The sequence below is a fragment of the Lonchura striata genome, chromosome Z (genome assembly GCF_050655825.1).
Source record: "Lonchura striata isolate lonStrDom1 chromosome Z, ASM5065582v1, whole genome shotgun sequence".
Lineage (NCBI taxonomy): Eukaryota > Metazoa > Chordata > Aves > Passeriformes > Estrildidae > Lonchura > Lonchura striata.
In genome coordinates, this window is record NC_140740.1 from 8,042,147 (window position 1) to 8,063,513 (window position 21,367).

At 37.2% G+C, this 21,367-nt stretch overlaps 1 protein-coding gene across 2 annotated transcripts in view; it reads left to right on the forward strand.

Moving 5' to 3' along the window:
* The window catches only part of FBXL17 (F-box and leucine rich repeat protein 17), a 274,595-nt gene that overhangs the window by 1,042 nt on the left and 252,186 nt on the right, over positions 1–21,367 (forward strand). For both annotated transcript variants that reach the window (XM_085566318.1, XM_021524805.3), the window contains exons 2-4: positions 13,540–13,662; positions 16,848–17,105; positions 17,813–17,944. In XM_085566318.1, the coding sequence (XP_085422444.1) occupies positions 13,540–13,662; positions 16,848–17,105; positions 17,813–17,944 (513 nt within the window). The remainder of the gene's footprint in view (positions 1–13,539; positions 13,663–16,847; positions 17,106–17,812; positions 17,945–21,367) is intronic.

The window sequence follows — 21,367 nt, forward strand, 5'->3', positions numbered from 1 at the left end:
CACACACATAAATCAGCTCCAGAAGCTGTCTCGTACGTGTTTTGACTGTACCCGTTAACTTAGTAAGGTGCCCTTCACAAGTCGGCTTTTACTTGCTTCACTGGTGCAGTACTGACCAAGGGGGCCTGTCACTGTATTTAGTGCTTCCCTGGGTGTTGGAGCTACGTAGACAAGTTTTCAGTGCTGATTATTAAACAGTTTGTATTGCTGTGCATTATGGATTAATTTTGGCCTTACTAGTTACACAGTGTTTGCCACCTTCTTGAATTACATGCTTTCATAACCTCTTACGCTGTATGTCCAAGGAACATATGTCCAAGTCTCACCTCTCCTGTCCCTTTTACTCTCTTTCTGTTCATTGAATACTGTTCTCCTTTGGAACTACTTTCCATTTTTAAGCTACTCTTTTGACCCCTTTGCTGACTTACTTCGACTAAACATTAGCTAAAAAGAGGAGTCTAGCTGGAACTGAGCCAGTGATGTTTTCCACGGTCTGATGTTAGTGTGCCTTTAAATTTTGGGAATAAGTTTTCAGGATTGCTGGAGTTTCTCAAAGATCAGATGGCTGAACTTAAAGCAGGACACAGTAGTGCAGGAGTGAGAGACATGACTCTTGGTGTTCATGTTTTGCTAGTGTACTTCCTGTACTCTTTTGTTGTCAAACAGTAACAGCCTACTTACCTGTCTGTCTTGCACATAACACTAATTCTGTGGGAGGTTTAGTTGGTTTGAGGGTTTTTTGCTGTTGTTTGTTGGTTTCATTTGTTTTTTTTTAATACTCATAAGCGTGTCAGTAATGTTTCATGGATGTGCTATGCAAATTAATTCTAGGCAGATAAGAATTCATGAGCTGTCATCTGAATTAATCTCATCTGTGATTGCAAAATTGAAACTTTGTCTTGTAGTTCTTCTAGAATGGAAACATTTGTTTGCCACTGTTATTGGAAGATAACTATTTTCTTTGATACTTAGTTTTGGGATTTGAAACTGTTCTCATTTGGTTAGTGTAGCTGAAATGCTTTTTGATCAATGGTGTGAATACTTTTCTGTGGTTACTCTTAAGTACTCAGTTTCACTTTTTGAAAAATATGTGTCTATAGATGTGCCATAACTTTAATAGTGAAAGATGTCCTGTCCATCTTACCTGTGGACCAGTTTAAATGTGATTTAGTGTCTATTTAATTTCTACCTGTGTTTTCAAGGTTATGGGGGTTTTATGTTTGGTTGTTTTTTCTTACAAACATGGGGTTTTGTTTTAACCCCAGGCAGCCACTTGCACAGCACATCCACAGACTGGTTGGGTGTAGAATTCAGGGGGAAAAATGTGTACATTGTGGGTTGTGATAAGAACAGTTTAATAACTGATGAAAAATAAAGTATGCTAACATATATTAGTATAAAATGTTTATATAAAAAGGAGAACAAGAAAGAGAGATCCAGGTGATGCACAAAACATTTGTTTTGTACCAGCCACAAAGCACTGTTACCAGCAGCTGAGAAGAATTTTATCCTATCTGAAATCAGGACAGACATCTACCTTCCTCAGTGATTTTGTCTCTACGGTTGTCCTGTAGTCAGTTCTTTCTGGAATGTCTGAAAAAATAGGCCATTGTTTCCAGCATCTTGGTAGGAGCCAACCCACTCACCCCTCACCCACAAATTTGCCCTCCAATCCATAGATGTACTAATGAGTTGAATTTATGATTTTGGGTTTTTTGGGTTCTTTGAGATATATATATATATATATATATATATATATATATATATATGTGTGTGTGTGTGTGTGTGTATATGTATGTATGTATATATATGTCTTTATCTATATATCTGTCTCCTAACCATTCCATTGCTTTGGGATTTTTGGTTGCTTCCAAAATATACTACTCTGTCATGGAGCTTTTAACTTCAGATGTGTAACCAGGTGTCCTGTCAACTGGATTTACATTTGCCTTCTTATGATGGATTTTTATACAGGTAGAGTATCCTAAATATAGTCCTTTCTCTAAAGGTGTAATTTCATTATGAGAGGGTGGAAGACAAATATACCCAAAATCTTTTTACAGTGGGTGTAGGACACAGAAACCTTAATGCAGGGACAAGAGATTCCATCCTGGGAAACAGCAGGAGACAGATCCTGATGGTTTTTTTCTTGATTCCCATGTCTGTGACCTTCTGATGCAGTGGTGCTGGTGCAGGAGTGGCTGTCACCAATGTCTGTAGGTGGCCTCAAGACAAGCTGAAGGGACTATGTCAGGAACTCCTTTAGGAAGAGCTTGCCAATTTGTCTGCTCAGGTGCTGTTTAGTTGTTTATGGTGGTTCACTCTCCTCTAAGCCTAGGGTTTGGGATGGGTGGAAGGGTCTGTCAGACTGAAGTTTGCCTGCAGATCATTAGATGGGCCCTACTGTTCCCAAAGTTCATTGTGCAGTGTGCCAGTTGATCCTGTTTCCCTGGCTGGTGACGAGGTATCCTGGTCAATATGAAGTGATAAAAGAATGGTGCTTCCACAGTTAGGGTTTTGTGTTTTGCTTTTCATTTTGCTGCTGAAACATGTGTGAGAAAACAATGTTATACAGTGGGCAAAATGTCATCTTTCCTCTTGGTAGAGGAGGGAAACTGACTAAAGGGTAACTTAAAGCCATTCTCTTTAAAACTTGAGGAGAATTAAGGAATTATAGATCAGTCAGCTATAGATAGCTTGACTGTGTCCTACACACGTGTGAATGAAAAAAAGGGAGCTGTTTCTAAGCACTACAGAAAATTACAGAATCTTCTGCTGCATACAATTAAGTTCTGAAACTCTGAGCTGTACATCACAAGTTTGTACCTATTGAAGAGTCACTGCTGCTTATTCCTGTAAAATTAAATAGAAAAATAAATCTTCCTTTTGTGTCTGTTACCTCTTTGCAGTGCTGCTGTTTAATCAAAAAAGGTGTAAATGGTCTGTAGACTGATCCATGAATTTATAAGAGAATGCCAATTCAAACAAAGAGAATGCCAATTCAAACACTTCAGATTTCCTTTTGAGGTGTTTTAACAGAGTTCTGCATGTAAAACACAGAAAGGAAATTCTCTCCTGTGCTCTGTGCTTTTAAAGCCTTTGCTAGAGTACTGCAGTAGGTTGTGGGCACTGGGATCTCCTTAGGAAATCCACACACAAATGTGAGAGGCATCAGGGGATAGCTAGAGGTGATGAAAACATGGCCTGTTACAGTAGTTGGAAGATCCTGAATAAACTCAATGACAGTTTTTCATAAAGAAGACTGAGATGCAATCTTTAGTTAAGAGAAAATGGATAGAAAGTTTAAGTGTGTTCCTGTCCTTTGTTGTATAGGAGGAATTAATAAACTTAATTTGGGTGAGATACTTTTTATCATTTTCCAGGCCTTGGCAACAGTGGTTTCCTGTCTCCACGATTATGTAATTGATGCCTAAAGAGGCTGATCTGGAGCAGAGATTAGACAGAGCTAAATAGACAAAATAGGTATTTGTTGAAAGGCCTTAAAAGGATACACCTTGGGCAGCTCAAGAGCCTGGCCAGGGCTACACACAGGTTGAATCCAAGATGGATCTTGGTCAGAAGTTTTTACACTTCTGTAATGTCATGAATGAGGTCCCATATGTCCAATTCAATAAACCACAAGATGTAAAATGTAGCAGCAATTTTAATTGAGGTATAAAAGAAAATATAAAATAAATAATGAAAGCAAATATAGTGAAAGAGTTATACATAGAAATTTGGCAGTGGTTCAGATAAAGCATAAGCAAAATGGATTGGGGTATGGGGAGGACCTCTCACCCCGCCACACGTACAAAAGGCAGAAGAATCCAAGCACAACTTTTATACTGTATGCTAATACATATTCATCAACAGTTCCTGTAAATCTCCTCCCAATATTGATTATTGAAATCTACTTCACTATATTGCACAGCACATGTTTCCGTTGTTGCTGGGGCGGTCTTCTGGACTCTTCAGGGGTCTTCTTGGATGAAGGCCGATGGCCTTCCTCGCTGTCCTCTGAATAACCTGGCAGGTTGCGCATGCACATTGAGCTTGGTGTTATAAAAGTAAGCATTATGTTCCAGTTTTGGGTTCTCTATCTGGAATTATATCAACTTATTCGCCTTCAAGGCTGTTCTTGCCTAGGGAGTTGCCTGGACTTTCATTTGTCTCAATGCCGATTCCACTCTTGGGAGTTTTTCCCAACTTTGTCCTTCCCAAGGCCATTTGTGTTAAAATATCTCAATAGTCCATCCTGTATCTTATGAACATCTGCAAACATCTGTTTTGTGACCCTAATTACATATAACTTTCCTCTATTACTTTTTAAGAAGTATTTTCTAAAATATCAATATAGTTACAATTATTAGCAGGAATCATAATCATTTATCACAATAAGTTTTGGTTCATCTGCATACTGGGTTCGATTGTCCAATTACAGCTGCGGGTCATGAAGTTTCAAACTCTTGCCTTGCTCCCTTCTCTCCACCGTTGTTTATGCTTTTTGGGTAGTGGTTGACCTCGATTCTCTAGCTGGGAAGGGATTGTTTTGCCTGACTACCCTGTGAGGAGAACTTACACCTAGTATGAAGTTTCAGAGTTATATATCAGGCAGCAGAGAATCTGAAAAATAGAAAAGCTAAAACCCAAGGTATCATGGCAAATTGGAATTTCTATTTATTGATTATTTTTTTAACATCAAGGGGAATGCCCTTATCAAGAATGTTTGGTGTGTGCTTGAACTTGCTTCAAAACAAAAGGTCTAGAATAGATGATGTGTTCTTTTTGAGGTCCTCTTTCTCAGTTTACTGATCTTATTTTTATAAAGAATGAACATATGTCTCTAGCACTGAACCTGTCAGTTTTGGCTTAGGGCTAATGCACTATAAAGGGAAGATAAATGTGTGTGTGAGTATATATGTGTGGGTATATATTTAATGTAGGGTTTTCCCAAGTATATTATTACTGTTATTTGAAGCACTACTGACTCCTTTTCTTTTATCTTGACCCAGTGCTCTTTACTTATTTTTTTAATTCTTCCCTTGTTGCAATAAGTTACAAGTTTTCTTTTGTTGCAGTGATAACATTTTTTATGATAATGTTGATTGAAATAAAATGCATTGCTGCTGTCATTTTAGCGCTAGCACTGAATTTCAGATAATCTGAGTGATGTGAAATGGGTTTGACAGACTAGAGATAGACCGTTAATTTTGTCTTCTGATTTTATGAATGCTGGCATTTATACCTGAAAAGACTACATGGACATTTTATAGTTGAACTGTGATTTTGTTTTTTTAATTTTTTTTTTAATTCTTTTTGGCTAGTCAGGAGAAAGAGGCATCAAAATACATTATTTGGATTGGACTTTATCTGCAAGATCATTGAGTCACTCCTGTAATATTAGCTTTCTTTCCTATTTGTACTGGTGTTCCAGTATATTATCCTGTGTAATGTTGAGTCTTACTTTTAAGTGTAGGACTAAGAGATATGGAATGGGTTTTAAACCTTTGTGACTGATGCTAGGAGGTAAGATGTCCTTTAACTTCACTATTAATTTGCCTGAACTCATTTTTCTTTAGCAATGTTCAACACAGCAATGTGGCTTGTTATGGATTTGTTTTGGTTTTTTGGCTTCTTGACTATTTTTTGTTTTTTCCATGAAGCTTACTCTTATCCTGTGATTCTAGTGGGGAAATGAGGTTCACTGTGGTGAGGTTCACTGTGGTGTTACTGAGCTTCTGGAATGCAGTTGCGGGGCAAAATTGTGATGGGAAGGCGTGCCAGTAGACTAGTAACTAAAGAGAAGACAGTATATGCTCATTATTTCAATGATAAATTTCTGAAAGATGTTGTGAATTTTATGATTGATTTCCGAATTACAAAAACAATTTATTTGCTTTGCAGAGGTGTGTTTGTAAAGGTGGCTTTCAAGCCTGTAGGTTTTAACATCACAGAATGAGCTATGTAAGGAGGAGAAATGTCATGGAATAAAATTTCTGTTTTTTTTTGACAGGGATAGATGCCTTAACACTCATGGCCAGTAAAAGTTTCCCTAACATTGTTTAGGTGTTGGCTTAGCTTGCTCAGCATCTCCAGAATGGCATATTATTGCATGGAGAAAATAAGAGATTACAAGTTGTGCAGTGTTGGAATGTAAAATAAATTAAATGTAACATCTGCTTTCATTCCCTAATCATTTGTTTGTTTCTTTTGTTTGGGTTGCCTGACCCATATTTGATCTTTTACAGATATTGCTCTGTTTTAATGTATTTGCTTTTAAACTGGCATGGTGACTCAGAAGCACTACCTGGTGTCTTTTAGTGGGTGCAGTTGGGTATCTGAGAGTAAAAACATTGTGAGCACCTGCAAGTAAAGTTACTTTGGTTGTTGGTCAGGACTCTTCCTTTCCATTAGGAGGACTGTTATTTCTTACAGACAGAAGCTAATATTGTAGTTTACCTTGAAGCTAAAGCAGTCTGGCTGGTAAGGGCAGTCTCTGTCTCCTTTTGTAACTTCTGGCTGTGTGTTCCTGTCACTGGCCTTGTGCTCTGTAGAGTGATCGTGTGATTGCTGGGGATGTAAATTAATCTGGCTAATCTGACGCCAATCTAACATTGCAAAAATTTCCTTAGATTCAGCTGCCTTAAATGACTTTTTCTAAGTACAGTCACTAAATCCAGTGCTAAAATTCAAGTGACTGGGAGTAGGCGACTGGTAAACAGTTGCTGTGAATTTCAACTTGCCAAGAGAATCCTAGCTAGGACGTGAAATCACATCATCACTTTCCCTGGCTGGCACATTTTTTGTAATCACAAGGACAGTTTAAACTTGATTTCCTTCATGGGTGTACTGAGGCTTCTTTCAGAGGTGTGTGAGTTCAATGCTCACATTTGTTTCATAAACTCAGAATTATTTGTATTTCACTTGTTCTTTTCAAATTATGTGTGAGTAAAGTGGAGAAATATCTTGAAAACAAAGCACGTACTTGTTCTTCCTCCCTGGTCTCTTACATATGATTCTTGAGTTTTCTGAAATAGAATGAGGCAACCTTTAATAAACATCTTAATCTGGTAGCTGAACTGCTCTGTACGTGCAATTAGCAAATACTGTGTTTTATTGTTTGTATTAAAATGTTATGTTCTTTTTGCCAAATTGAGAAATATTTTTGTGAATGAAATTGTAGTTAGTTGCTGAAAAAATTGATGAAACTAATGAGCAGTTTTCCAGAAATTAATGTCTCAAGTTACTTGGGCACCATGAAATGCTTGTACATTTTATTGTTCCTTTGTTGTTAATTCTTTAAGGTTTTTGTTTTCAAACAAATCTCTGTGATGCAGTGTAATGAATACCTGTTATTGAATACAAAAGTTTCTTAATGATAGAGTAGAGCTTCATTCACAGAAATGAAACTATTTCTTTCAAATGAAAAATGATGGACAGAAATAGGGGATGTGTAGATTCACCTTTTACAGTCTCTTCTGGTGTGGGGCCTATATTTTGTTCATGTCCATAGATATATATGTGTTTCTTAAAGTTAGCAGTATCTTTTAAAGAATGGTATTAGCAATCAACTGAATTCTCTAGCATCCTTTCCTGAGGGAAAAGTTTCTTTAGTATATGCAATCAATAGTTCTAACTCCTTGATTATGTTTTTTAATTTTTTTAGATTAAGATTATCTTTTGATAAGTTAAAATTATTTCTTGAATTATAGTTATGTTTACTTTATATTTGATGTTGGTGATGTGAATTACTTCTTAGAAAACTTCATGCTGAGGATATTGTATTAGCAACTACATAAATAATTTTCTATTACCAAACTTCCTTTCATAGTAACTTTAATGGATATGGTTGACTTTTCACAATATCCTTTGATCAAAAGTGCAGTTTTCTTCTTGACTTGATTCACTTTGAGGAACTTCATTTAAGGCCAAAATTACAAAATTTTTAAAGCTTCACAAAATAAATTTAGTACATGGATTTCTGATTTTGTAAAACTAATCTTTATTATTTTTAAAAAACATATTTGTAGGATTCTTTGTGGTGTTTTTTGGTTTGCTTTTTTTTTTTTTTTTGCTTTGTTCCCACTGAAATACTCTTAACATTTCACACAAGTGTTTAAAATAATCTTTTTTAAACACGCAGGTCTCTTAGCATATATTTAATATAGAAACACTGGGGAAGTGTTAAGGGTGTAATATCTGAGGCCCATTATGCAAGAACTTATGGTAAAAAAGAATATTACACAGAATAATTTTATTTCTAGTTTTTCTGGTTAGACCCTTCACTAATATTAATCAGCATCCTCTTTCTCCCTTTCTCATCCATTGTCTTACAAAATATTCTAAAAAGTTGAAGAAAACAGCAGAACTTGGTCAGGCACTTTTTTGGTGGTCTGAATTGTGCTGTGCAAGGATTTGGTTTAGCTAGTTTAAAATCAATTGGACATTACCTGATTCAAAATGGTGGATTGACTCACATGGGGTACTGTGGAATTAGCTGTGTTTTGTTGTTTAAAGGTAAAACAGTGTAGTTTTTCTCTTGTAAAGGATTTGTATGGGTGTATCTATCAACACAGAATTAAACTCTTTGAATTGAGCGAAGCAGATTGAATGTGATTTGACTGAAAACTTACTGTATCTGTTAGTTGATGGGCATGTCATGGGCATTGCATTTTTGTATTTTCTTTTGATGTAGTATCACCTGGGTTGGAAAACATCTCTAAGATCATTAAATCCAACTGTTAACTTGGTACTGCCAAGTTCAGCAGTAATCCATGCCCCTGAGTGCCACATCTATGTGTCTTTTAAATACCTTCAGGGATGGTGTCTCCACCACTGCCTTGGGCAGCCTGTTCCAGTCCTGGAGAACCCTTTCAGTAAAGAAATTTTTCCTGATGTCTAAACTAAACCTCCCCTGCCTCATCTTGTGGCCATTTCTTGTTGTCCTGTCAGTTTTCTACTGGGAGAAGACCCTGAATCCCCCTGGCTACACCCTTCTGACAGACAGTTGTAGAGAGCAATAAGGTTCTTCTGAGCCTCCTTTTCTCAAGGTTGAAAACTCTCAGCTGCTCCCTATCTGACTTGTGCTCCAGGCTTGTCACGAGCTCCAGTGCCCTCTTGACACACACCAGCGGGTTTTTCTGGTAGAGGGGCTCAAAACTGACGATAGGATTGAGTAGTGGCTTCACCTGTGCCCAGCACAGGTCACTGTCCTGGTCCTGTTCCAACACTTGTTTCTAGAGTACCGCCATGGAAGCCGTGAGCAGACAGTTTCTCCAGGAGAGTGCTTTTCCAGGTGTCAAAGCAAACTGTGGCACACAGAATACACAGCCTTTCACTTATTCCATCACACATGTTGCCTGGCCATGGGAGGAGACCAGGTTGGTAAAGCAGGATCTGCCTGTGCTGGCTGGGCCTTACTTCTAGTTGTCCTGTATGTAACAACACTTGTGATAATCTATTTCATACCCTTATTCAGGATCAAGGTCTGATGGCAGGCCTGTAGTTCCCCGGATCTTCCTTCAGGCTGTTTGTGTGGATGAAAATCACATGTTGTAGCATCCAGTCAACTGGGAATGCCCCTGTTAGCAGCTAGGACTGCTTGTAAAAAATGGAAGTGGCTTGGTGAGCACTTCCATGATCTCCCTCGGAGCCCGTGGATTCCATTTTGCCCTGTAGACTTGTGTAGGGCTAAAGTGGTGTAGTGGGTCACTGACTGTTCCCCCTTATATTATGGGGGACTTCATTCTTCTCCCTGTTCTTGTCTTCCAGTTCAGTGGGCTGGGCACCTGGAGAGCAACCAGTCTTGCTGTTGAAGACATAGGCAAGGAAGGTATTTACTGGTCTTTAATGAGACTGTGTGAACAGCTTTATTTCAAAGCAAGAGTTGTGGTTAAAGAATTTACTGTGTCTGGAAGATATGATAAGGCTGTCAGTGGGGAAGGTCAGGTATCCTTAAATGGGATGTAGCCTCAAGGCTCAGAGAGTCTCTTGCCATTGAAAGGAAAGATAAACCCACTAATCTTAATTATATGAAAGGGTGAACCAGCAGAAACTGCCATCTGCATTAGGAATTTGAGCTGAAAGAGGTGTGTTGAGAGAGAGGGAGCTCCTTTTCCAGAACTCTGATTCCTCTACTCCTGCCTTTTGCCAACAAAGAAAATAATGTAAAATTATTCTATAACAAGCTATTTACTTCTTTTTCCTTTACTGTGCTGAAGGATATTCTGGTGTTTGGAAGAGGGATTAGACAGTTGAGGGGGAGCAAACTGAATGGTGGATATGAAAGTGTAGATGTTTGAATACAATCCTCAGGAATGAAATCTAACTGTTGGAACCATTGCCATCCAAGTTGTCTGTCATAAGCAAGAGTTAAATAAACAGGCTTGTTGGTAGGAATGGTTTTAGCTTTCAGCTGTATTTATGCATCCTCGGGAATTAGAAAATTTAAGCCACAGTATCAGTGTGTGTCTAGAGAATAATAGTGAATTAAAGTGTGGTGAAGTCATCAATGTGAGTCGAAGTGTTTTATGCACTAGTGTAGTATTTTAATCATCAGCTCAGTTAATCACTATGTAAGGGTGATGTGCCACCACCTGGGATGTGTATACTCCTTGCTACTAAATTCAATTTAGTGTAATTCAGTATGTCATCTTTTAACAATTGCAAGCTCTGAGCATAAGCTGTCATTTTACTTGGCATTATTCGGCATCCTTTTATAGCTGGAACTTTTAGAGCTACTACAGAGAGTAAAACTGGCAAGGCCTTATTTTTGAGCACATACTGCTTGTGTAACTTACATGGCTAGTCCTGTGCATGCTGCAACTTCTGCAATTATTTGGGTCTCTCTTCTCCTGGGGCCTCACTGTTTTCTAAGAAGTCACTTTGCAGCACCTCTACTTCTTAATTGTGTCTGCTTCTAGACTTGAGTACAGCATGGACTAAAGCATTACGACAAATGATTTTGGACATTTCTAAGCATATTTTTTATGCAGCAGTACTGTTTGTATCAAGTACTTAATCAAACGTAATTCTTTTTTGTTGTTGCTACAGCTTCTTCATGCAGGAGAAACAGGTTAGCAGTAGGTCTGTGATTTGTAAGGACTTTCAGCTTTTGGTGGGGTGGTAGCATGATGGGTTGGTCCTGGCTGGACACCAGGTTCCTCTCCAAAGCCCTGGCACTCCCCTCCTTGACTGGGGAGAAAAAACATGAGGAAAGGGTGACAAATTAAGGATGGGGAGAGATCACTCAGTGATTACTGTCATGGGCAAAACAGATTGAACGTAGGGAAATTGGTTGAATTTATTACCAATCAAATCAGAGTCTTGGGTGCTGGCTGACACTGGCTCTGTAAGATGTGAGGGAAGGTTCTAGCAGCTTCTCAGACAAGCTGCCTTTGTAGCCTCCCAGCTCTCAAAACCTAGCCATGCCAACCCAGGATAAACAAAATAAAATACAGAATTTATTTGTGGGCTTTTATTTTAACAGTGGCAGTATTAGAAGCAGTCTTTACTGTACCAGGTTTACTGTATTCTTTAGTACTTCAATCTCTGTTTTCTCAAAGGTGTTACTTCCACAAATAAACATATTTATTTCCCACTTGAGTAAAGATTAATTGAAGTATTTTATGATGCCAACTTTGATATCCTTTGTTAATATTAATTGGAGTCAGTCAAATGTCTGTTTCAACATAATGTGGATAATGTTGCTTTTTTCTATTCTAAGGTTTTTTCATAACTGTTAAAATATTCAGTCTTCTATTTCATGCTGGTAGCAGGGACTCAAGTTTTCTACTGCTCTTTCTAACTTAGAATTACTGAGTATCAGCAGACTGTCACCTTTTCTCATGTTTAGAATTACACTTTTGCAGGAAATGTCAGATGCCAAATTACCACTTACTATTCAGTGCTTTCTTTCTGCTTGACTGAGGGTGATGGTATTTTTTGAGTGCTGATTGCGGCCACCTCCTGGTCCTTGCATGGTGTCACCAGTATGAACTGCAGGGAGAAAGCAGGCAGTGATTGTTCTTCTGTCTTTTGTGTTTAACTGGCTGCCTAATGAGAAGGAGACACTGACTCTGGTAATGGCTGAGCAAAGGCCTACAGGGAAATGGGGTTCACACACAATCCTTCAACACTGAGGAGTCTTGCATAAGAGATTGCAAGTTTATCATAGCTAGAAAAAGAGGAGAATGATAATCTTGCAAGCATGTACAGAGCGTCATGAATTTGACCCCCTCCTCTCTTATTAGGGCTCTGCTTTATCAGGGAATCTTACTGGGATATACATATTTAAAACTGCTGGGGTAAGCCATCTCCTAGAACAAGGGGTACAGTTCATTGTCGACAGTTTGTTGTCTTGTCTGTTCCAAAGACCACCCAATGAACAAAGTTCTTTAAGTTACCATTATAGTTCAATGCTTCATTATGCCTTCTTTATTTTTTTTCCCTTTGCCATCCCTTTTCCTTGGCTAAACAGTACTAGTAATTTCCTTGATTGTTTTCATATTTGCTAGACTTCTGGGCTTTCCTATGGACACTCTCCAGTATTTTCATATTTTCCTGAGAAAAGAAAATTGCCTGAGATGGGAAATAGTACTTCTATTTAGTATTTGATGTCCTCAGATCAGTGTTTTGCATGTTTTACAGTCTGTACTCCTGTGTAGGTATAATGCCACTACTGTCTTTTCTCATTATAGAATCACATGTAGATTTAAGTTAATTTGTGCTGACAGGGTACCTTCATGTGAACTCTTGACAGACCCTCTTTTTATATATATTTTATATTTATATTTATATTTATATTTATATTTATATTTATATTTATATTTATATTTATATTATTTATATTTATATTGATATATTTTTATATTTATTTATTTCTTAAAAACACAACAGTGTTTTCAAGAAAGGGATGAATGTAATACATGCTATGGCAATTTATGGTCTTGCCATAAAGTTACAGTTTATTCTTCTTTTGCTAGCTGCTATAGTGCTCAAAACCTTGGGGTATAAAAGGCTAATTTTGTGCTTCAATTCTCTTCTATGACACTGATTTACTCTGCTAATCTACTCTACTATCCCATGCCCCCTTCCCATAAGACCTGATGTTTTAATACCTTTAAGACTGTCCTTACCAGTTCAGATAAAAAACAAAAAGAAAGGTTTCCCATCCATTTCAGGATGGGAATGAAAGCACTTTTAAAAATGGCTTGCAAATAGCACTGAGCTAATTTGTAATTCTTTAGGTGTGCCATCTCAGAAGCACTTCTGAAACTTAGTCGAAGAAATGAGTACTTAGGATGTATTCTGTTGTTGGTTATGTTGTTGGCTAATATGACTTATTAATATTGTCAGTTCTTGTGGGATTTAGGTTTTTTTGTTATTGTCCCTGAGTAATCAAGCAGGGGGCAATTTGTAAATCTGTATTATAGTGCATGCTAATACTTTTCTATCTTTTACATGATGTATTGATAATGAAAAATTTCTGTCTCTAATATACGATTACATGTGACAAATTTATTTTTTCTTTCTTTACAGATATTTTCCAACTTATCTCTGAATGAGCGTTGCCTTTCAGTGTCATTAGTCTGTAAATATTGGCGTGACCTCTGTTTAGATTTTCAGTTTTGGAAGCAACTGGATCTCAGTAGTCGTCAGCAGGTATGAAAGTATCACTGTGGAATAATTGTTTTCATAACTCAGAATTTGTTCTTGGAACTTGTACTTTTGACCAGGGGTAAGCAGAAGAAACATATCAAATTATGATATCTGTAGTTGTATGGATTTTTCTGCTATTTGCTGAAAATGTCTGGACCCTTAGGTTGGTTCCTTTAAATATAGTATATTTTATCTGAGCTCAGTTATTAAATAGTGTGAGCACAAGTGCTATTTGAAATGGATTGTGGGTTACCTGTCTCAGCTCTGCATCAAGTGGTCTTGAGCTGTGAGAAATCTTATTAATTCAAAAACAAATATGAGCATTTCTGAGGATGCTGTAGTTAAAAAATGGTCACATATGTAGTGCTTGCTCTGTTTGTTTTAACAATTTTCTTTATTTTATTCTTCAGCTGGTATGGATCCTACTCATTAGAAAAGAGACTGTTTTTGTTGTTTTGGGTTTTTTTTTAGGCTTTTAGCCAATCCTAGAATGAAATATTTGTGCCTTTAATTCAGTGAGATCCCTAGGAGCCTAGCCTTGAATTGTACAGGGTAACTTCCCTCCTTGGAAAGCTTTAGGGATGCCAGTATTGTTTGGCCACTGCCCTTGGGTTTCTTGTTGAGTAGTGACTTGCAGGGTCTATAAAGTGCATCTTGAGCATTTAATGAAAATACAGGGTGCAGAGAAATAACAACTGGACCGTTGCATTTGAGGAAGGATTTTTTTTCTTTGCAGTTTGTCGCTGTTGTGGTTTAAACCCAGCCAGCAGCCAAGGCCCAGGTAGCCAGCCCTTCTTCATTCCCCCACCAGCAGGGTTGGGGAAAGAACTGGAATAATTAAAGTTGCATAATTCATGAGTTTAAAGAGTTTAATAGTGAAAGCAAAATTACACACACATACACAAAACAAGCAGGGCAAAGAATTAATTCACTGCTTCCTACCTTAGCTGGCAGGTGCTCAGGCATCCCCAGAAGAGCAGGGCCCCATCACACTTGAGAAGACACTTCTCAATGATTTGAGAAGACAAACACCATCACTGGAAATGTCCTTCCCTTCCTCTTTCTTCCCCTCACTGACTACTGACTGACTTATCACTGACTGTGATGCCACATGGTCTGGACTATCCCTTTGGTCAGCTGTATATTAGCTGTCCTGGCTGTGGTCCACCCCAGCCTCTTTGCTAGTCTGGCCAGGTAAAAAGCAGAAAAAGCCTTGGCTCTGTGCAATCTCTATTCAGCAATAAGAAAGCCAGCACAAATCCAAAACATAGTTGCGTTCTAGTCACTGTGGAGAAAATTCTACCCCAGACAAAACCAATATAGTTCTTTTCCATTTTAACCTCTGCCTGATGAAAGAGCAAGAAAAACGATCTGACTTGCTACAAACAAAAACTATTTTGAATGCAGCAAAAACTTTTCCTCAGCGGTATAAGACAAAAATCAAAAGGAATTTGTGTTGCTCTTTGCCCTCTTTGGTTAAAGCTGCCAAATATGGGTAAATATTTCTGAATGGTAGGATTGTTTTCTTTTAAGGTTATTGTCACTTTGACTGACTACAATGTGTATAGATACATAATGGATGGAATGTTTTTTTACAAAGGTGATAAGGAAACTTTGCTGTATGAGCGCCCAGGGCTGCTTTGTCAGCCACACTGGCACCACCTGCTTGGGACCAAAGCCCCTCTGCAGAGGTGGCCCCAGGGAGGTGATGGATGCCCGTCTTGGCTCCCTGCAGACCCCACACAGTCCCTTACTGCCTCGACTTGAGGTTTCCCACAGCAGAGTCCCAGACCTCTGGCACCTTAAAATAATGTAATCATTGTGCAACAACAGAATAAATCCTCAGGCTGGAGGAGGAGGGACCCAACAGAAGGACTCCGGTGCTTTTACACCCTCACAGACTGTGCGTGGGTACATCTGGAGGCTCTTGGCTCCTGCTGTATTCCCAGGTGTCCCTCACGTGGCTGTGCTGCAGGTCTTTTTGTCCCTTGTTGTACAAAGGGCTGGTACCAGTTCATGGCCATTTGCCTCTGCTGGGCCACCTGGAGCTCAGCTGCAGCCTGAGCTATGTGCACTGAGTTTATTCCTCAACAGTTCTCCCTCTGATTAAATGGAGCATACCTGCTAATATATTAAAATGAAAAAAGAAAAGTTTTAAGACATTGTGCCCTTCCATACAGCACTCCTACAAGTAAGAAACATAATAGAATGAAGACTAACACAATTGCCATAGGGCACAAATGATTATCAATGTGAAATCACATATATTTCAGTAAACAAAGACAGTAATGTTTGGTGGCTGCAAGTTACATAGTTATTAGTTGGTATTCTACCTTCTGTTGGTAAATTAAATGATTTCTGCACTTCTTATGCTAATTAGTCCACATACTCAGTTTTTCTGGTCTTTTGGGTTGGTGGGTTTCTTGGATTGGTGGTTTGTGGTGTTTGCCATATCTCTTTGCCAGAATTGCCTTTTACTCAGTTGGAATTGATTCAACACAGTTGCTGGGTTGGCTTTTTTAGTTTCTTCCTTAACCTAAGAAGTTCTGCCAAATGTCATTGTGGTCTGTGAATTCTGTGTTCTTTGTGTCCACTGTCAGGAGTACATTAGTCTCCCTAAGCTTTGGTAACCTTCCCTAGGAGCTGAGGTCATTGAGGCATATCAAGCTCTAAACCTTAATAAGGCAATTCTACCAACAAATAATTTATCTTTCTAATACCTGAACATCACAGATAGTCTCTTCATGGCTAAAAAGAGAAGTAGGTCTGTGGTTACCCTCCTAACTCTGGAGCTCAGTCTGGTACTTGAGAACTTTTGTCAAGCTGGGTAGCCATTTGGGATTTTTGTGGTGACATAAATTCCTGCAGCTGCCCATATTTTCTGTACTTGTCTAGCTGTTGCTTCTCCCTCTGTGAGCTTTATCATGAAACCTAGCTACAGACTACATAGTATGTCAGAACTGGCTTCCCCCCAGTTGACCATATTCTATCAAAATCATCAGCCCCCCCACCCTTCTGAAGCAAACCAATTACAGTAAAAGATTCAGCCATAGGTAGTATTTGTAAAGGAGGTATAGTTTAATTTTTGTATAGCTCATGGAAATATATCGTACAAACAGCCATTTTTCTCCTAATGACATTAAAGATCTTTATGGAAAAAGTTATATGCATTTGTTTTTTCTTTGCAGGTCACTGATGAGCTGTTGGAAAAAATAGCATCAAGAAGCCAGAATATTACTGAAATCAATATTTCTGATTGTCGCAATGTATCTGATACAGGAGTATGCATTTTAGCAATTAAATGTCCTGGGCTCTTAAGATATACTGCCTACAGGTGTAAACAGCTTTCTGACACCTCTATTATTGCAGTTGCCTCTCAGTGTCCTCTGCTTCAGAAAGTGCATGTGGGCAATCAGGACAGACTCACTGATGAAGGCCTGAAGCAGGTAACCATCCATTCCACAGATTCCTTCTGTAAACTTAGTATATTTCAATTTAGCAAGAAGAAAATAACCTTTCATAGCATTTAGTAAAAATTACAAAAAATATTTTGTTTTAAAAGTTGATGTATGGAGACTTTTTTTTTGGTGCAGTAAATGCTGCTCTCTATAGACTGCACATACTTTCTTTATTCTTTTTAATACCTAGTGATTGAATGATTGTTTCTGTAGTTAAATGTGCAGTTTGACAATCTATACTTCACTTCTGTTGTATTCAATTTTCCTGAGCTTGGTTGCTATTCAAAACCTGTGTTTAAGTAAGTCATTTTTGCTTCATGAACTTTGAAGGTGATTAAGGTCTTTATTTGTTGGATGTGCAGGAAGGCTTCATCAACTCTCAGAGAGTTTTAAAGGAGCATTTAGGGCTTAGGGTAAATCAAATAAGTTGCTGAGCATAAAGGTATTGTTAGCTACCTGTACACACAGTAAATAACTTAGTTCTTATGTGCTGCTCTTAGCTCCGTTTTATTGACTTCATTTTATCACGTGTGTAATTAGAATCTTTCTTGCTTGCATATGGTATTTTAAAGCCTGAAAAGAAAGATAATTTTTAATGGGAGGTGGAGAAGCAGAAAAAAAAAAAATTATTCTATCTCTTCATTTCAGTCAAATGCTGTTATTGTTTTTTTTCACTTTGATTTCATTAATTGCAGCTCGGTTCAAAATGCAGGGAATTGAAAGACATACATTTTGGGCAATGTTACAAGATCTCAGATGAAGGAATGATCATTATAGCTAAAGGCTGTTTGAAGCTGCAAAGAATATATATGCAAGAAAACAAATTAGTAAGTACATCATGATTTTATTCTTCCTAAGGCATTTTTTGATTGTCAAAGCTTTCTCTTGCTCTTTATATTTTAAAAATTTTCTTTAGAATTCACTTGCATTTTGCAAGTGAATTGCTTAAAAATGTTTCTGGCTGTGAAAATTGCAGTTCTACTGAGATGGCCCAGAAGGTGATGCAAAGTACAAATTAAGTGAAATGTATTAACTTCTTGTTTTTAACATGGTATTTCACAAGTACTTTTTTGGGAGGTGCGTGGTTTGTATAGGAAAATACTTGCTTCATATGGAATGTTTATTTTGTTTCTACAAGTGCAAACCGCTAAAAGATTTTTGGAGCTTGGGTTCTTGATTACAAGTGATACATGCTGATAGTATTTTCTTGAAATATGTAACTTTCTCATCAGGATGGAGTAGTGTGCCTATGCTAGTAGAAGAATGTTGAGAAGTAGCAAAACAATCTTGCATCCTATTCTAAGCAGTCTTTGAAAGGATGGTTTCTAATGTGGAAAGAGAATGGCTTGCAAATGGTATGGCATAACACTGGCTTAGGTTTTTTTCTAAATTTCATTTTATTTTTTAAAATTTGTTTCTTGCAGAAAAGTAAAACTTGCTTGCAGTTGAATTTTTAACTGTCAGCTAACATCATGGTTATAACCTTTGTTTCAAAAGTGCTGAATTGGAACAAATAAATTATGTTTGTAAGAAAATAGCATACCTTATATTCAAGAATCATTTAATAATTGGCTTCAAAAAGACAAAGAAATGGTAATGATCAATATCTTTTTTTTAAAATATAAACCATTCTCAAATCAACGAAGAAAGAAAAAGGCAGACAGTTATTGGTTTTGATCAGAACTGTAGAAAGTTGAAAAATAGAGATAGAGACCTAAACTGAGATTTCTATGTAGTTTAAATGCAGAAAAAGGGCACATCTCTCCTCTTGTATTGGAACACAATCTTGAATACTGTCAAAGCTAGTCCTTCTTACCTTAATACATAAAAAACTTTAAATATGAAAAAGAAAAATAAATTATCTGAGAAATCTGGAAGGAAAAACACTTTCCTTCTCTGGAAAGAGAAAGGTGGGTTAATTAAAATTATCTGTCTTTGAAAGGAAGAGGAGAACCTTCAAGATTTATGTAATTGCATGTGAAAGATGCCTTAATTATAATTAAGAAAATAGTGTGTTTAAATATCTGCATAAGTGCCTGATCATTGGAAAATATGTAGGCAAAGTATTAACTTATCTTTCCTTGTAGATGCATCTTAGACTTCTCATCATTGAAGTTTTTATTCTCTTTATAGTGTGAAGTGTAACCTAAGAAGTTGTTATTGCAGCTATTAGCACTTAAAGACTTTGTGGTTTTAGTATCTGAAATGTCATCAAAGTTGCTGGTTGAAATGGAACACAGGAAGTATTTTAATCCTTTCTGAGGCAATCGTGAAATGTGCTCTTAACTTGTACTCTACATGATTGCTTCATTTTTGAAAACATGACATTGATTTTTAATTGCAAGTAAGACAAAAATACTTGCTGTCAAATAAATAGGAAATTTCTCTTGATTTTGCCCCTTATAGTAATTTGTCTAGTGACTTACCAAAACTGAAAATTTGCCAAGTTTTTAATGAATTTACTTTCTTTTTTTTTAGTGCCTAATTGCACTTAAATTTCCACCCATCCTTAATTTTTTAGGGGGAAGAAAATGTCTTGGGGCAAACTTGGTGTAGCTCTGTAAAATTAGAATTCAGATTAATGGATCGTCATATGTACAAATGAAGAAAATTTTGAATCTGTTATGGACTCCAGTGTGTTGAATCCTTAGAATAACACTTGAACAATGTCATTAGTTGACAAAGCTGAAGGAGCTGCTTTTCCTTTATAAGGGATGAGAGACTTTCAGATCTTGCTGGCAGTGTAGTTTTGTGTGATGAACCAAGACAACTTTTAAGAGGTTCTCATTTGGTTGTAAAATAGAAAATTTTACATGCCAAAATAAATTGTGGAATTACCTTAAAAGGGAATAATGGTTGGCAAATAGTTTGTCAAATTCTGCGGGTTGCTTTTCTCCCTTCTAAAAAATCTCCTTAATATTTGGTGTGGCATATATTGCTTCCTCCTCCTAGGGTAAAGAAGGTGGTTTGGGGAGATATGTGTTGGTGTTTGTATTTTTTGTATTGCTGGTATTTTCAAAATGAATAAGTATTCATTCTCTGAAATCAAAATATTTTGTGACAAGACAAGTATACTTGATGTACAAGGGCTTGGTCTGTGTATTTGAAGTTCGTACATGGTCAGTATGCTAGAAAAAGGACTCCTATCCTCCCCTTTTAAGCAATTGCTGTAGCATCCATGTAAATAATGTAATAGTCTTGTGTTTTGCATTTTCTTGTTTATTACTTTCTCAGAGGTGCTTGAAATCACGTATGTGACTCTTACAGGCAATTTCTGTTAATTTCAAAATGTGTAGTGCATTACAGATAGTACATGATGGTTTAGTTTTCATATAGGCTTGTCTCACACTAATGGATTTTACACTTCAAAAATACATCTAGGCAGAGGCAACCATCAGCTAAATAACGCTTTTGTGAGTGTTACTTTGCAGTAAAATGTGTGTGGATCAGGCAACACAGTTCAGTTGCTTCATCTGTTGCTAAGTAACTCCATTATCAGACTGCTGAGCAGAAGCAGAGAAAGGAGAATTTATGTTCTGATTGTTGAGTATGCTAGACATTTCACAGAAAAATAGACCCTTTCCTATCTTTAAAGTGCTGATTATGTCATGGTAATAAGCAAAAGCTGCAATTAATAAATGGGACAAAGGATGTAGTAGGAAAAAGTTAATGTTGCATGGCTAACTCAACAACAGAAGATTGTTATTTGCATAACTGTTTAGGATTTGTATCTCTTCAAAACATGTTTATTTTTCCTCTGTCCTTTGAATGACAGAAAATTGTATACTGATCCTCTTCTCTGAAGCATACTGGCCAAATTGGGAGCCTAGTAAAAAAAAAAAAATAAAAAAAAATTTTGTAGGACTTATGAAGTGCCACTGTGTTATCTCTCTTGATCTGCCCCCAAGGAGTTTGATGCAATTGAGTAATCTCACAGAATTTCAGTGTAAATGGAAGAACAGATTATAGCTCTGTCTAGACAAAACTAGAAAATATCTTAATTTCTTGGCTGAGTTTAGTTGGATTTCTTATTTTGTGGTTGTGACTGGTATGGTATGCTATAACTTCTTGCATTATGTGAATGTTCAATTTGAATGAAGCTGGTGTAAGATTAATGGGTTAATTTAATTGTTGTCTTTGTACCAATTGCTGTTTTTAATCTTGCCACCTGCCACAAAGAGTACCTAGCTTAGGTGCAAAGTCAGAGTACTCTTCCACACAAACGTGTAATACTCTAGCTGAGACACAGA